This window comes from Hippoglossus hippoglossus, chromosome 15 (assembly GCF_009819705.1).
Source record: "Hippoglossus hippoglossus isolate fHipHip1 chromosome 15, fHipHip1.pri, whole genome shotgun sequence".
NCBI lineage: Eukaryota > Metazoa > Chordata > Actinopteri > Pleuronectiformes > Pleuronectidae > Hippoglossus > Hippoglossus hippoglossus.
The window spans coordinates 7,696,623-7,712,209 of record NC_047165.1 but is presented as its reverse complement, the minus strand read 5'-3'; the positions used below and the strand labels follow the sequence as shown (position 1 = coordinate 7,712,209).

Genomic DNA, 15,587 nt, shown 5'->3' with positions numbered 1-15,587 from the left:
GTCTGTGGCTTTAACAAGGGGCTAGTTTGGCTCCAGGAATAATGCCATGGATTCTGCTGGCAGACGGGCCTGTAATCTGAGGAAGAGAAGCATGCAGCAATTACTAAAGGCCAGGATGTGGCCGTCCACAGCTTCACCCCCAGGCCCCTGGGTTTAAACTAGAGAGTAAGAACCCAATACTACTGTACTGGGACTTCATGGCACATTGTTCTTCATTTTGCTTCTTTTTTTAATTTGATCATCCCATCTCAATTGGTGAAGACACGAGGACATCCAACAAAACCAAGAAAATCATGACCTCCATACATTCTCATTAGAAACAAACTAATCTGCAAAGATCGATGTGCTCCATTTTTCCCAAAATCTAAAACAAAGATTTGAATAATCAATAAATTATCAACACAAATACAAATCAGGGCTCATTTTTTTGGACCTGCAAATTGCACACACTTATAAATATCAGTCCTCTAAACATGCCTGTTTTTTTTTTATTTTAGATCCATCAGAGAAATTAACAAAAATGTTTTGCAATGTTAAAGAATGAGATTAAATATTCCAGGATCCGTGCAATGATTCAGATCGGCACCAACATTTTATGTTTTCATTCCTGACCGAAACCACATCCTTCCATCAAGTTTCGTGGAAATCCGTCCAGTAGTTATTGCGTTAATCCTGTTTACTAACAGACTAACAAACAAACGTGGCTGCAAACATGAACTCCTTGGCAGATGTAAACATATCATGGATATTATCTAATGATCATAATCTTCCTCCTCTTTTCGAACATGTAAATCTATCAGTAATATAAATGTAGATTTGTTGTAGCAAGACTTTGAAAAATGCTGCATTTATTTAACTTAAGCAGATCTGTGATGGATCCATTGCCAGCAGCAGCAGCGCTTGTAGCAATAAATCATTTTAATCTACTATCTCATTTCCTTTGATAAATTACTCACGTCCTCATTTCCAAGTCGCATCCGAGGCCCAAATAACTGCATCATACGAAGGCAAAGAGCAGACAATCAGGGCTAAATATCCATTACAATACGAAACTTACTAATTCCAGTTAAAAGTTGCCCATGGAAACACTGAACAAAATCTCGATGCCTTCCAAGCTGAACTCTGTGCCTTCATGCTGAGGTCAGACAAACAAACTCCTACGCCATAATAACTCTTCATCATCCTGTGATTCATAAGCTCATGATTCATTCAAACTAGCGCAACTAAATTGGTATTGAGGTTATTTTCTGATGGTTGACTGATCAAAGATTTCCACATTTGGAGCTCGCATGAAATCCAGAGGTTTGTTTTGCGGACAAACATCTCGTATGGTAGAGTGCGTATAGAAACGACGGCGTCACGGCTCAATGGATGTGATTTATGTGGACGCTGAAAAAAATATTTGTATCTAGAATCACATGCACTCAATTATTCGGAAAACACGGAGATAGGAGGCTTTAGGGACATCTGGCTCCGAGAGATCTTCGATGGTTGTTGCTGCTAAGAGGGAAAATTCTCTCGTACAGACACGACACAGATGTACGAGAGCATTCGTTCATCTGCAAAAGATATTCAAATTTGAATGGATTGCATGCGAGAAACAAAAAAAGGTTTTATCTTTATCCTCCATCGTGATAAAAAAAAAAAAAAAAGCCTCTTAATAAGTTAGTCAGTGTCGTTACCCAGATTGCTCAGCCCCAGGCCAGCTGAGGCCAGGATGTCCAGGCCGACGGGGCAGATGAGGGACGGGGACGGGCCGCTGCTGGTGGGGTTCAGGGCCACGGAGGGCGAGGAGCACGACACCCCGTTGCTCTCCAGGCCCAGGAGGAATTTTCGGGCTTCGTACATGTTCACTGCGTTCCTCTCCACGCTCTTGACGATCACAGACTGGGAGAGAGATTGAGGGAAACAGGTGATGAGCAACGAAAAAAAAAAAAAAAAAAGCAGGTGGAGGAGAGAGGCAGAGGACGAAAGGAGAGAGGCAGAAGAGAAGGAGGCAGGAGAGGAGGGAGGGATAGATAGGGTAGGGAATGCTGGCCCCAGAGATATGGAGCGAAAGGGAGGATGAGGGGGAGACAAACATAAATGGGAGGAAGGAAGAGGGAATTAAAGGCAGATTAGAAGGATAAACATTGAAGCAGTGTGGGAGAGAGAAGGAGACATGGGAGCAAAGTCTGACGGAAAGCGTTTCTCAATCTTTTGCATAAAACACATATCGAGCTCACTGATATGACTGAACACCAGATAACACTATTTGCTGATATACGTCGAAGCACCATATCAACACTCGAGTGGCAAAAACAGTAAAGATTGAAGTGAGAGAAACTGTTTCTTCATTTACCAGAAACCCCTGCCCTTTAGCATCATCATATAAAAATAGATACGTGTATAAATCATGCCCGGGCTCTTTGTGCTGTGCCAGAGCTGAGCCGTAGGAAAAATGGATCCCAATCAGGATCGGTCTCTCCGACACACTCTTACACACAAACACAAACACACACACTCTTAGACATAAACACACTCAGGTCACTCACAGGTCTGCCAAAGCGCCGCAAGCACAGAGGCTACGGAATGTGTTTGGACGGGCCTTTTTGGATTACCGCTGTCACCTCGTTAAAATGTTAAAGTGAAGGGGTCTTAAGAGGATCTGGGCTGGGTCCGTGTTTACACTGGCACCTCCACACCAGTCCCCACAGGCCTGTCTGGTTCGGGCATCGAGCCCTGGCTCAGGGTGGGAACGTGGGCACCTCGAGGAGACAGTCAGGACGGGGCCAAGTGGTGAAACATGATTACAAGTCATATTATGTGTGGTGGAACAGCAGAGCACGAGAAACATCGGAGGTTGTCTTTGAATACAACGCAGGTGCAGCACATGTTAGTGTAAGCGTGAGCAAATCCTCTTATGATATATGAAAAATGATTTTTTTGGGAATGATTTACTGACGCAGGCTCAGTTTACTGAAGGGCCAATTTACGACATGATTTACTAAAAAAACACTGAAAATCAAGTCAGCCATTTCTTAGTTGGAAGAGCTGAGGCATAATAACAATATTTAGTTTTTCTGTCAGTCAGGAGAGGCACACACGGCAAGCTGTGGGCACACTGTGATTCCCCCGTCGGGGCAAATCTGCCAAAACTATTCTCAGTGTTGGTGTGGCATGAGTCCTCCTGGTGTAAGATTCCACTTTTTCCTTTTAAATTTCATCAAGAGGTGATGAAATGTGACATGGCAATCTGTGATTTATTTCAGTGTCACGCTGGTACATTTGATGATGAGTAGTGACTCAACAGAACAGAGGCTTATTTGTTTCACAGTTTTTTTTTGCCTGGCAGCGTTGGAACAAGTACGACAGCAGCTATGTTTTTTCTGTGTAAAGAGTTAGGATGTTTTTCCTTCAAAACTTTAAGGTTTGGTAGAAATGAAACATTTTATTTATCTTGTAAATTGACTGTATTCATGTTGTGTTTTCCAGTATTATCGAAAACTCAATGAACTTTAAAGTCACACACACATACACACATTCATTCGGCTCTCCTATGTGCAGCCATCTTTTTTCATACACTATGTGCACAGCGATCAGGGGCTATTTGGGATTCAGTATCTTGCACAAGGAGCGCCTGCACCAAACTACTTGCCGTTTAAATCAAAAACCTGGACTTGCACCTCATGTTGGCCCCAGAGGAATCTGAAGGGAACACCAAAGTGATTGGGAACCATCCACTGGGCACCACCAACCAGTGGGCAAAATTATTAAATCTCAATCAAAGCAAAAGTTGAACTATTTGAGTCAATATCTCAACATTTAACAATTCCCTAAAGCTTAGTGGGCGGTGTGACTGTGCAGGCCTGGTCTCTTACCTTGCTGGGCTGCTTTGGCTTTGGTTTGATACTGATGAAGACGTCCAGCTGCTCCATAAGTGCTGTGATACACTGAGGCTCCACCTCGATGTCCTCTTTGATGTCAAACATTAATACCAGAGGCAAGCAGCCCTGCGGGAGCAAACAAAGATCAAATGCATCAACAAAAATACGTGTTTTCTTGGTCAGGAGCAGACCGTAATGCATCTTTGTTCCTATATTCAGCCGTTTCTCACAACAGTAGTAAAGTTTTCTTTATAGTTCACCATTGTAGACCTACATGTTCGCCATATACCAATAAATACAAGATTCACTGCTGGATCCATCCCACACTGGGCTGGGGAAATTCCGCCAAGAGGGCAATCTGTTTTGCATGATCACCACCGCAAGTGCCACAGACATCTATATTCTGCGCCGAGAGCTGGACAGCGCTCCTATTGTGAGTGGGTGTAATTAGCAGCAGAGTATAGGAGCAGGATGGCTGTGACAGGGCCTGGGATCAGAGCTGTAATCTACAGTCTGGCTGGAAGAGGCCAAATCACACAGTGCGGAGCTGCGGGCAGGACGGCTTTTACTTTCATAGTGACTCCCGGACTCCTCTTTAAACTTCTATTTCAATGGACTCTCCAGTCCCCCTGCTTTCTGCGCTTCTGCTCCCTCTTCTTCAACTCTTCTCTCGTAAATCCGCCGCTTTTCACTCCCACTCAGACAGACAGTGAGAGGATCCCACTTGTGTGTCCTGTTTCCAGAGCAGGAGAGAGTCCTGTTTAGTCATTGCAGCAACTTTGGCATTTGCTAAATGTCTCCGGGGCCAAATGGGAGACCGCAGACAAAGAGAAGGCAGCTCTGGCAGAATTACTGCCCCACATTACCGATCTCCAAACACGGAGCCAAAGCTGTTTATGGACGAGATGTCTCATACACACCAGCTCAGCAGAAGCTCCGAGCCAACAGTAATTAAGCAGCCATCACTTTTGGACATTTTTGAAACAGATTTCTGATTATATTCTCTAGTCGTTCAGATAAGAGCAGCCTCAGCGGTCACCGGCAAGAAGACAAGAATGACCACATAACATTTCAGCTGTTAGAAATTTAAATCTGAGGCTGATGCTCCAAAACACTAATGCTAACGTGCTGACCTCTGAATTACTGGCAGGGACAAAATTCCAGTTCGCCAAAATCTACTGTCAAGCCAAACCATTAACACCAATAAGGGTAATCTTCATACACGCGGGATATTAAGAACGCAGGGAATCTGATGCAAATGTGCGTGACCTCCTCACTGGCAGGTATGTGGTAGCCATAAATCACGCAGACCGACTTTGAGGTGGCTACAGATTGTTGACGAACTGACAAGAACATTTCGCCAGTTTTGAGCAGAGCCAAGAGAATCGAGTCAAAGCCCTCGAAGGCATCCGTGGCTGAGTCCCATCTCAAACCCCAGGCATCACTCACACATACCATGATGACGTTCATGAAACAATGACATCCCATTACAGCGACCGCACTGCATGTGGAGTCTGTGCATGTGAAGAATATATTGCCGTTGCCACCCTTTAACCACATAAACAATGCTTAGCAGTTTTGAGTTATTGATCTTAACCAGCAGACGCCAATAAACCAAACACAGAGCTACGCACCATGAGGTACTGCCGTGCCAGGCAGACCGACTCGATCGTGCCCTGGATGTAGACGGTGGATTTCTTCTGGGGGCTGTTGGGGTCGGGGAAGTGGATCTGGGCACCCGTCCTCTGGGTGATGTGCTTGATGTTGCTGCCGTTGCGGCCCTTCATGAAGAGGTGGTGCTGCGGTGCGATGTCCAGGTGGGTGGTGACCGAGATGGTGCTCGCCAGGCTGCCAGCCAGGTGCTCTAACAACAGAGCTGTACCCCTCTGGAGAAACAAGGACCACAGGAGACAAATCATTCAAATAACATCGAAATAGAAGTTTCCCTGCACTTAAGATGTGTTTTGCTTATTGTTACCAAATAATTATAGTCGGCATTGTTTTAAGGATAAAGTGTGTTAATGCCTTGTCTTCATTATTATTCCAAACAGATTATTTTTATGTCACACAGAATTTATTCCATCTACAGCAGTGGCAGAGGCAGATGCACACAAACGCTAAAGTGCAACAGGTCATGATTGACAGATACACACACTAAATAGTGACATACAAGTTTGTGCGTGAGAGAGAACTGCATTGCAACAAATACATCCAGAGCTATACAATGCAGTAAATGAGCAAAACCCCAAGTTAAACATCTCGTATGTTATTACGAGTAGTGTCACATTTTTGGGGGGTTCATTATGAAACTGTGGTGGGACAAATTAAAATATGGTGGGTCTCCACAGTCTGGATAATTAATGGTAAACAAACACTGCTTTGACATGTTGAGATATGGCATTAGCCTTCGTGGTGGTGGTATATGCTCTCAGACTTTGCTGTTCGTTTTCATTATGATCTGTGAATCATTTTCTGGATGGAACTGTTTCGTCCGCAACAAGCTCGGAAAAGAGTTAATGACTTTTGCATTTCCCTGCGGCCTGATGTGATATCTTCAAATTACTTGTTTTGCTCAACCAACAGTCTAAAACCCCAAGAGCTTCAATTTACCCACAAAAAAACAAAGAAACGCAACAAATCCTCACAAGAGCCAGAGAGTGTTTGTCACTTTATGTGAGATAAATAAATTGTTCTGTCAATTGTTTATTTTAGTTAACCTCATTCATTTTAACGGTAAATAAACACCTCTTTTCAGCACTAATGTTTAAGTGTGTAGTGTAATGACACAATAAAATCTCACTTTTAACGCTCAAAAAAGAGCATTAAAATGTTTAGTGCAGAAGAATATCCATTAATACCAGTGAACAATGAGAGATGTTGAACCATGTGGCCTGTTTCTACAAGTTAAACAAGGAACAGTATTTTCTATATAACCGATGGAAACGATTATCTTTATTACTGTATTTTCCACAGCGTCTGCTGCCCAGTTGAACAGTTTAATTCCTCACTGTCTCTGCTGTGCCTCTGCAAGTCATCACTTGGCCTAGTAAAGTCAGTCATTTCCAGCGTGCTACAGGAATCTACACACTGCGGCCAGCGTAACACAACAATCCGCGGTGGTTTTGGCAACTTGATGGTGATCCAAGGGTCTCACACTACCACAAAACATTGCACACATATTCCTCCAGGCTTCATCTGGCACGCTTCCCCATCTCGACTGACCCCTCGGACCTACCACACATTCAGAGGCTGTGCTGAAGCATACACATTTATGCATTTGCAGTACACAGAACACAGGAATGTGCACTACAAGGCACGTGGGTCTGCAAATGCAGTTGCTGGCCAACTGACATGAGGCCCAGTAGTGGACAGGATAGTTGGTGAGTAGGATTTCTTGGCAGAGATAATGGGAGGACCCTTTGGCACCTTTTACTAGACACAGCTCTGGACATTCGCATTAAAGAAGTACAGCATGTTCATGAAGCTGCAGGAGTGAAACAGTGAGAAACTCAAAGACCAATTTTCAAACAGAAATGTGACTAAGGGGAGATGTTTGAACTTGCTGGTCCAGTAGTGGGCCCGAGTTAAAAGAGCCGTGCAGACGAGCAATGTCCGGCTCAAGCTACCGAACATCTCTCAGCACTCTCCTGCCCCTGCGGTGCCGATGGGTAATGAGGCAGTTTATACAAGAAAAGTGAGGAACACCGACAGTGCTGGTGGGCCTCGACGCGGTGAGGCTCTGGAAACCTTTTCTGGTTCTGTGGCTCGCCGTGTAAACGGGGGGGGGGGGGGGGGGGGGGGGGGGGGGCTAGGGTGCGAAGGCAAATATTGATCTAATCTAAAATGACTGACACACAGACAAAGAGACAGAGACAGACAGAGAGACAGACAGAGAGAGAGAGAGAGAGAGAGAGAGAGAGAGAGAGAGAGAGAGAGAGAGAGAGAGAGAGAGAGAGAGAGAGAGAACAGGTTCAGTTATTAAAGTAACACTGGCTGTTAGGATCTTATGATTCGGTCTCTTGCTGAGGAGGTAAATTTGTACTGTTAGTGCTAAGTTAGACGGCTGTAGCTTAAGAGGGTAGAGCGGATCGGTCCACCAACTAGAAGTTAGCGGTTCGATCCTCTGCTGCTCCAGTCCGCATGCCGAAGTGTCCTCAGGGCAAGACACTGAACCTCAAATTGCCCCTAACGACTGTGCCCACAGTGTTTGAATGACGTGTGAGAGGAAAAAATGTGCTGCATATAGAAGCGTTGCATGAGTTCGTGTGTGAACGAGTGAATGTGACTTGCATTAAAAAACGCTTTGAGTGGTCTCGACTAGAAAAGTGCTATATAAATACAGCCCATATTCCATTTACTTGGATGGAATGTACCAGATGGCCTGGAATTTACATTTAGCACTGAAACAACCAGAATGGCACTCGGTGGAGCGCCTGCCTCCGCCAAGGCCCAACAGTGCACTTAAGTGAGGAAATGTGATTTAAATTCTCTCCTCACCTTGACCGCGTTGGCATTATTCTGCGAGCCTCGGACCACGCCCGTGGCCCTGTAGAGACGCGTCGGGGGCTTGAAGGAGACTGTGAGGTTGTAGGTCTGCGAGATGTGCTGCACGGTGGGGGAGCTGGGGTCGGACTGCATGATGGCGGGGAGCTCGAATGACAACACGAGAGGGAGCAGCTCCTGGAGGGGAAGAGGAGGGGGGGGGGGGGTGAATGAAAGAAAGAGAGAAAGAAAGAGAGTGAGAGAAAATGAATCAGATTTCTACATGAAGGTGGAGATGAAACATCACAACTGGAATACTGCAGATATTTGACCCTTGTGATTCTGCAAAGGGGGAAATAAAACACAAAGAATAGACAATAGACAGTCTTGTATCTTTACTCAAACTAAAAACAAATGATTTCTTTAAATGGTGCAGACGTATGTGAATTGATGCAAAACCCCTCCTTCAGCAGAGGGTGGCATCTAAGTCTGCTTTAAGTCTGTAATGTACACCCTGGTGGGATCATTGGGGCCATTCATTTAAATATTATGGCGACACAGTCATTCAAACTATGTCTTTTAAAATTCTGCAAAACAGCAGAGATCTGTGCTCTGTTCACTCTCATACATTAATTTCGAGAGTGCGATTCAAACCACAGGCGCAGCAATAGGCATTAGCTCCCGTCCTCTGCATCGCAGCAGTCGCTCAAACAAAATAGATGCAGACAGGAAGGCCTCGCTTTGTGTATACACGTACTTATGTATGCATGGGAGAGGAGTCACACACCCATACACAGACAGACTAAAGGGAATGTACACGTACACACTTAACAAAGGACACACGCTCACGTGCACACACACACAGAGAACTCGCACACGCACACACGGAGCGCTATCCAAACACTGACTCTTGGGCAGAGCGCCACTATGGTTTTGGCTGCCAGTGAAGGGCAAGCAGCATGAATTGCTCTGACCAAAGAAATGCATCCCTGATCAGTCCCATATGCGCTTGGCCTTACATTTATATCACGTTTCAGCACTCGCTCTCTGAGGGCTTGAGAAATGTAGGTCAGCACTGAGGGAAATGCAGGAGAGGACAGGCTGAACAGCAGGAGTCGGGAGCTGGATGAAGAATGGACTGATTTGTCTGCTGGAGCTGACCTCAGCTTTTTCACCTGGCAGATACGAGTTTCACATGTATTCAGTCTGAGAGCGGCATTAAAAGGCCTCAGTTCTCCTGACACGAGGGGGAGAGATGAAGAGAAATGACAATATCTTCAAGATCTAGCAACTGGCCAGAGCTTTCATCACCTGCCCGTCAGCTCCACCTCCTAGAAAACCCCCTGGAGAATCCATCACCTCAACAACCGACTGTTACAGACTCAAACAGAGCTCCACCCAAGAAGACCTCAGAAATACAGTTCGATCTTAAATGTCCACAGCAGTGTATCTGCAAGTCAAAGGGACATTTTTGCTAGTGAAGTTCAGGAAGAAAGGGAGGGAGGATGTGGTTTTAAAGGCCACCCAGGACCAAACACACTGATCTGTATTATGTTATGCAATGGTGAACCTCTGCCGTAGGGGTGGGGTAGTGGTGATTGGGGGCGGGGGGGTTCAAGAAACTGCAATAAACCCAGACTTCTGTATTTTACAGTGTGTTGCCAAAATCTAAATTGATTTTTGAGAAACACTAAATCCTCTCTTAATGTATCCGACTGTTTAATATGAAGCTGGGATAAGGAGGTGGTAAATTAGCTTAGAATGAAAATGAGGAATATGCAGATAGTAGGATAGGATTACACAAAAACTACTGGATGGATTACCACAAAATTTGGCAAGAGGATACGGTATAGATCAGGAGAGAACCCATTCCATTTTGGTGCGGATCCAAATAAATGGGTGGAATTTGGTTTCACTTTCTCTGTGCGCACACGCTAACATCGCTCTCATACACAACATTATGGGTTATTATGAAAATGTGGCAGGACAATATGTTGGCTCATCACAGTCTAGATAATTAATTGGGAAACATTGCTTTGACTTGACATGGAGAGATGGGGAATTAGACTTGGGGGGGAGGTGTACACTCTCAAAGCGCTCTACTAGTTCCAATCTTTGTTTGAAGCCAGGAAATAAATCCTTTAAAGCATAACTGGTATAAAAAAGGAAATTATGTTTGTTAAATTTGGTGTCCATTAATAAGATATGGAGATTAGATTGTGCATATATTGTATTTGAGGAGAGCTGCGTTGTACAGTGCTCCAGAGCGCTTCAAGTGTCCTTTTACTCGCTGCACTTTGAGGAAATTGCCTCCAGGTTTAGTGGTAAAGCTAATAAAAGATTAAATTCACATGTGGAAGGACTGTGTAGTTGTGACTTTTGAGTGTTTTATGGATCAGCATTCAAGGTAATTGAGGATCACGGAACGAGGGGAGTATCAAGGTCTGGTTCTATCAAAAGACGCCCAGTTGACGGAGAGGGAAACCTGTCTTTAGATCCAGCCCTCTGATTCGCTGACTGTGTGTTCTTTGGAGGGCAGAACAATCTTTGTGGTTCTCTACAGCTTATACTATAAACCCCTTTGTACAAAGCTGCTACGTTTAGGTTTGATTCTAATTCTTTTTCTCCATCCATAGCAAAAAAAAAAAGAAAAAAAAGCTGATGAACTGGGTTGTGGCCTGCTGCTTATGAAAACAACCGTTAAACGCAGAGAGGGAGGGGGTATGCATACACGCTGACATTCGCCAATACACACCGCACAAATATCCAGTATGACCTTCTCCACCCACCCACCCACTCCCCCTCTCCCTCCTCGTCACACACACTTCACTCAGACAGCCTCCCATGCACGCACGGCTCGGTCAGTCCACAGTAGAGGGCCGTTAACAGTGCACGTGAGCATGCAGACCCTCTGCCCACAGAGCCGAGGCTGGAGGTCCAGCTTCCAGTCAGAATGAAACTCGAGAGGGAGATGAGGCTTGGACGCAGGCTGGAGATTGGCCGGTGAAAAGGCCTGTATTTCAATAAATGTTCTAGAGAAGTGGTCTGGGAATAATTTAGGAAGAGTGCTCGTGGCTTAGAGGAAGTGCTGAAACTGTCCCTGGAGTGCACGGTTATCTACTATAAAACTGGCGCTCTTCCATTCCTATGATTCGATAGTGAACTTGGCTGTGTCGAGTCTGGTAATTGAGGAAGTATCTGTTTTAAAAGGGAAACTCCTGAACCAATCAGTTAACTTCAACAGAATCCCTCCATCTCTGCTGCTGGTTTTATTCAGCCATGCACTTATAAAACAAAGATATGAATAATTTATATTTCCTGAATGAGAGATTAATCCTAAAGCCTCATCAGATGGATTTTAACGTGCAATGGTGGAGAAGACAACAACTCCCATGATCCCACACTGCTTCTCGACATCATCAAACTAGATCTTTTGTTATGGTTTTGATTGACGAACCCCTAGTGGCCGAAATTACATATTGTACCTTTAAGTCTGACTGAACTCAGACAAAGGACGCTGGTGTATTATCCTCCACCTGTCATACATAGAATATAATGGGACTTCACAACAATCTGTGAAACTAATCCACATGTCGTCATGTGTCCAAACTGCAGCAGCAGCAGACGTATATTTGGCAGAAACAGGCCTGTTATGAGCACAGTGAGCACAATGTTGCAGGAGGGGTTTTAAAAGTTTTTATATGGATGTTTTGATATTTTCTTCTCTTGGAACGCTATCGCCCTGTTGAATGAAGGTCAAAACTACAAACTTACAAGCCTGCAGGGCAGGAAATGACTGATACTCAAAACTTTGGACTTTAGATGGAGTATCCCTTCAGGACAGACGTGGCCGGGTTCCAACTTACCCTTATTTTCATTCGAGCCGCCTCCACCCCTCCTGGCTGCCCTGCGATGGACACCTGTTCACAATAAAAAGCAACAAATGTAAATCCGTTTGCCAGTTCACCAGGCTCACATCACTGCATATAGCTGCACTTGATTTCAGTGTTAAGAGCAAAATCTAGGACAAACAACAGGAAACATTTTCCTCTCAACTTAAAACTAACGTTTTATATTCATGAACCACATCACTAATGATGCCATGACTCTAACATCATAATCAGTAAGTCACCCTCACAATTCAAGTGATTTTCTTTTAAACAAAACCACCGAGATGAGGCTAAAAAAAACAGGACTACATAGACTCTTGTCAGATTTCTCGTCTCTTTTTCTTTCCCCTCGCTCATAGGGAACCGTTTATCGATGTGGAACAAACCAAGAGCTGCTCCAGTGTTTCTGCTCCGGGTTAAAATCAAAACCTGCTTTTTTTGAAAGAGAAATGAAACTGAGAACAGGACTGAGAACAGGAAACATTGAGAGTTGGTTAACCAATGCAAAATAATACACATTTTATTTGTCTATACTATTACTAAAACACTCTGGCCTTCATTACCTTCACAAATGAGAGAACAACACACACACACACACACACACACACACATGCAAACTGCAGGGTATTGGTTGTGCTGTGAACACCATTTTATCTTTAAAAAAATATATATATATATATATTCGCTCATCAGCATCACTGTGCTTGTTAAGATGCTTTCTGCTGCAGTGAGAAAGCCTTTGAATAGACACTGCTTAAGGGCTCCTATGTCTAATGAAGGAGTCTCTTGCTACTTATCAGCCTGTACTTGCATCATTACAGTAAGACTGCAGGCGGTTCGACTGTCTGTGAGATGCTCTGAGATGTCTAATGGGGTGCACGTAATGCAAAACCCACAGAGATGAGGTCAAAATGGATAAAGTTAAAAAAGGAACCTGTCAGTACTTTCACAGGTGAACTGTAGAGCACCTGGCAAACATGCGGTTCTGATGCCGTGCCTGGCAGCGAGCTCTCCTCAAATACTCGTACTAAACTTTGATGGTAATTACAGCAGGATCCTACTGCTCTTCTAGCGAGTCCAGCCAAAACACGCTGGCTTCCTCTGGGTCGGCCAAACTAAACAGCCGAGTCCACCAACTCTCTGCAACCTGTCCAGTCTGAGACCCTGTGACACTCAGTGAACAGACTAGAGATCCAATACATTTTCCAGAACGGGAAAAACCAACAACCGAAGCTATGAAGAAAACCTGTTGCAGAGAGATGATGACAGTTAAGTCGAGACAGCAGAACGCAACAGACTTTAAGATTAAAGATTCAAAGAAGCAAACTCAGCAGGAAACATCTCGCTCCACTCGTAATTGACCCGGTGTGTCTGCACTGTGTGAATCCATGTCTGCAGCTCCACTCACCTGGTTGCTTTTCTCCGTCTGGTTGTTCCTGTTGGAGTCGGGGAAATGGATGTGGCAGCCCGTCTCCTCCATCACCCTCTTGATGTTGTTGCCGCCTTTGCCGATAACGTGGGAGTGCTCTGTGTGGGAGACGTCCATCTTCAGCGTCACCCTGTTACTCTAATGAGCAGAGAAGACAGGGATGGGGTGAAATGAAGATCGATAACACTTTACCATGGATGTGTGAGTGGATTGTGAATATAAGGTGTATGAGAACGGCAGAAACAAGGCAATTTGAAAAAAGCCACAGCGTCTGACCAAATATTGAACTTTATCCCGTAGATGTCCTACACCACATTTATTTGTGAAAAATATTGCTGTATCGGCCAAATGACTTGTGCGTGCAGGCATCTGGTACAAACTGTACAGTTGATTGTGTCCCTGAGGCCGGATTGTGTTTCTAATATCTCCTCTGACAGGTTATAATAATCTTTTACAGTACCCACCATCTCGGTTCAAATCTAAATTTGTCTGTTTTTATGGCCAAGTGACTTTTATAAGTGCAAAAACCAGGAGGAGCAAACCCAAGTGCTCTCTCTGGTTTGCACCCCTGCTCCTCTGATTATAAATGATGCTAGTCAGTCGGTCCAGCTCAGCATCTGCATCCTTCCCTAAATAGCAACAAGATCCAAAACAATTTCCTCTCCTTTAAACACTCTCACATGCTGCAGTTGTTTAGAAATGAAGCGAACGAGCAACAAAATATGAAGTGTGTTCAAAATAAAGTCAAAATGTCAAATAACTCTGCAGCGATTGCCAGACTGCAGCAGTCTCTTCGTGACAGAACCACATGAAATGCTGCAAACAAAGCCAATCATGTGTTGCTCCTTTGGTGTGTGGCTGTTCCAAAGGTGCAAGGATGACTGCCTGCCCCCAGGGGGAGCTACGGTGCAGTCACCCAGGTGGGGGATTTCTTGTGTTGCCATGGCAACGGAAACCTGCATGCACATGGCAAGCTCAGGATGCGAGTATCTGGCTAGATTGGTGCCGAGTTGCACCGCGCTGCTGTGTGCAATCTGTCACTTGGACAAAAGGGACAGTGGAGGTGAAATACGTTCAGTCTGACTGGAAAGCAAGAAAGTGTGAGAAGCTGAGGAGACAGGGAGAGAAGTACACACAGAAACATGAAGTCTACATTGTAATAAAGATGTGTACTGTACCTTTGTGTCGAGGACTGACATGATTCTATCTTTGGCTTCCCTCACATTCTCCCTCTTCCCGCACACCTTGATGTGAGGGTCTGCAGAGAGAGAGAAAAAAAAAGAGACAGAGCAACATTAAACATGGGAGAGACAGAGCTGGTGTTTAATACGTGTGCCTGTTCAAACAGTTCAGTGTGAGTGAGTCCGTCAGTGGTGATGAATGGCAGATAGAATGTGAAAGTGGGACACAAGTGAAACCCCATTTAACCAAACACGACACGGCAGTCAGCATTTATCAACAAATTACGGCGCGTCAGAGAAAAGCTCCGCAGCAGTAATTGGTGCTTTGATATCTGCCGGGTCTCATTTAAATCGGCGAGTAACCACACGGCACGGGGAGGGAGGGGGGTGCACGCAGATGAGTGGAAGTATACAATCCCTGAGTCAGTCGAGCTCCATAGAGACACCGTGAGCTGAAGATAATTGTTCTGCTTCAATTTAGCCTCAATACAAGACGGACGCAATCATGTGATGTTTATCACGACATTCTCCCAAACCTCATTCTGTCATTCAGAAAACACACAGTCAGTGATTCTGCAGACGTAGTAGCAAAGGAGTCAGTGTGTCTGTGTGTTTGTGTGTCTGTGTGCGCTCTCTCTCAACTGACACGCACAAAACCAACGTTGTTTCTGCAAATTCAAGCCGTCATGATACCAGGCCGCAGCAGACACTGCGACATCCCAGTGTTCAGTGGAAATAC

The 15,587-nt window shown here is 44.8% G+C and overlaps 1 protein-coding gene across 3 annotated transcripts in view; it reads right to left on the bottom strand.

Annotated features, from left to right (window-relative positions):
- LOC117775441 (protein bicaudal C homolog 1-like) overlaps positions 1-15,587 on the bottom strand; it is a 58,249-nt gene that overhangs the window by 11,100 nt on the left and 31,562 nt on the right. For 2 of the 3 annotated variants that reach the window (XM_034608571.1, XM_034608569.1), the window contains exons 4-10: positions 14,846-14,925; positions 13,647-13,805; positions 12,215-12,268; positions 8,364-8,546; positions 5,501-5,752; positions 3,861-3,992; positions 1,683-1,887 (exon numbers count right to left, since the gene is read on the bottom strand). In XM_034608571.1, the coding sequence (XP_034464462.1) occupies positions 1,683-1,887; positions 3,861-3,992; positions 5,501-5,752; positions 8,364-8,546; positions 12,215-12,268; positions 13,647-13,805; positions 14,846-14,925 (1,065 nt within the window). Of the gene's footprint in view, positions 1-1,682; positions 1,888-3,860; positions 3,993-5,500; positions 5,753-8,363; positions 8,547-12,214; positions 12,269-13,646; positions 13,806-14,845; positions 14,928-15,587 lie in introns of all 3 variants that reach the window. The other variant, XM_034608572.1, reaches the window with a different exon arrangement.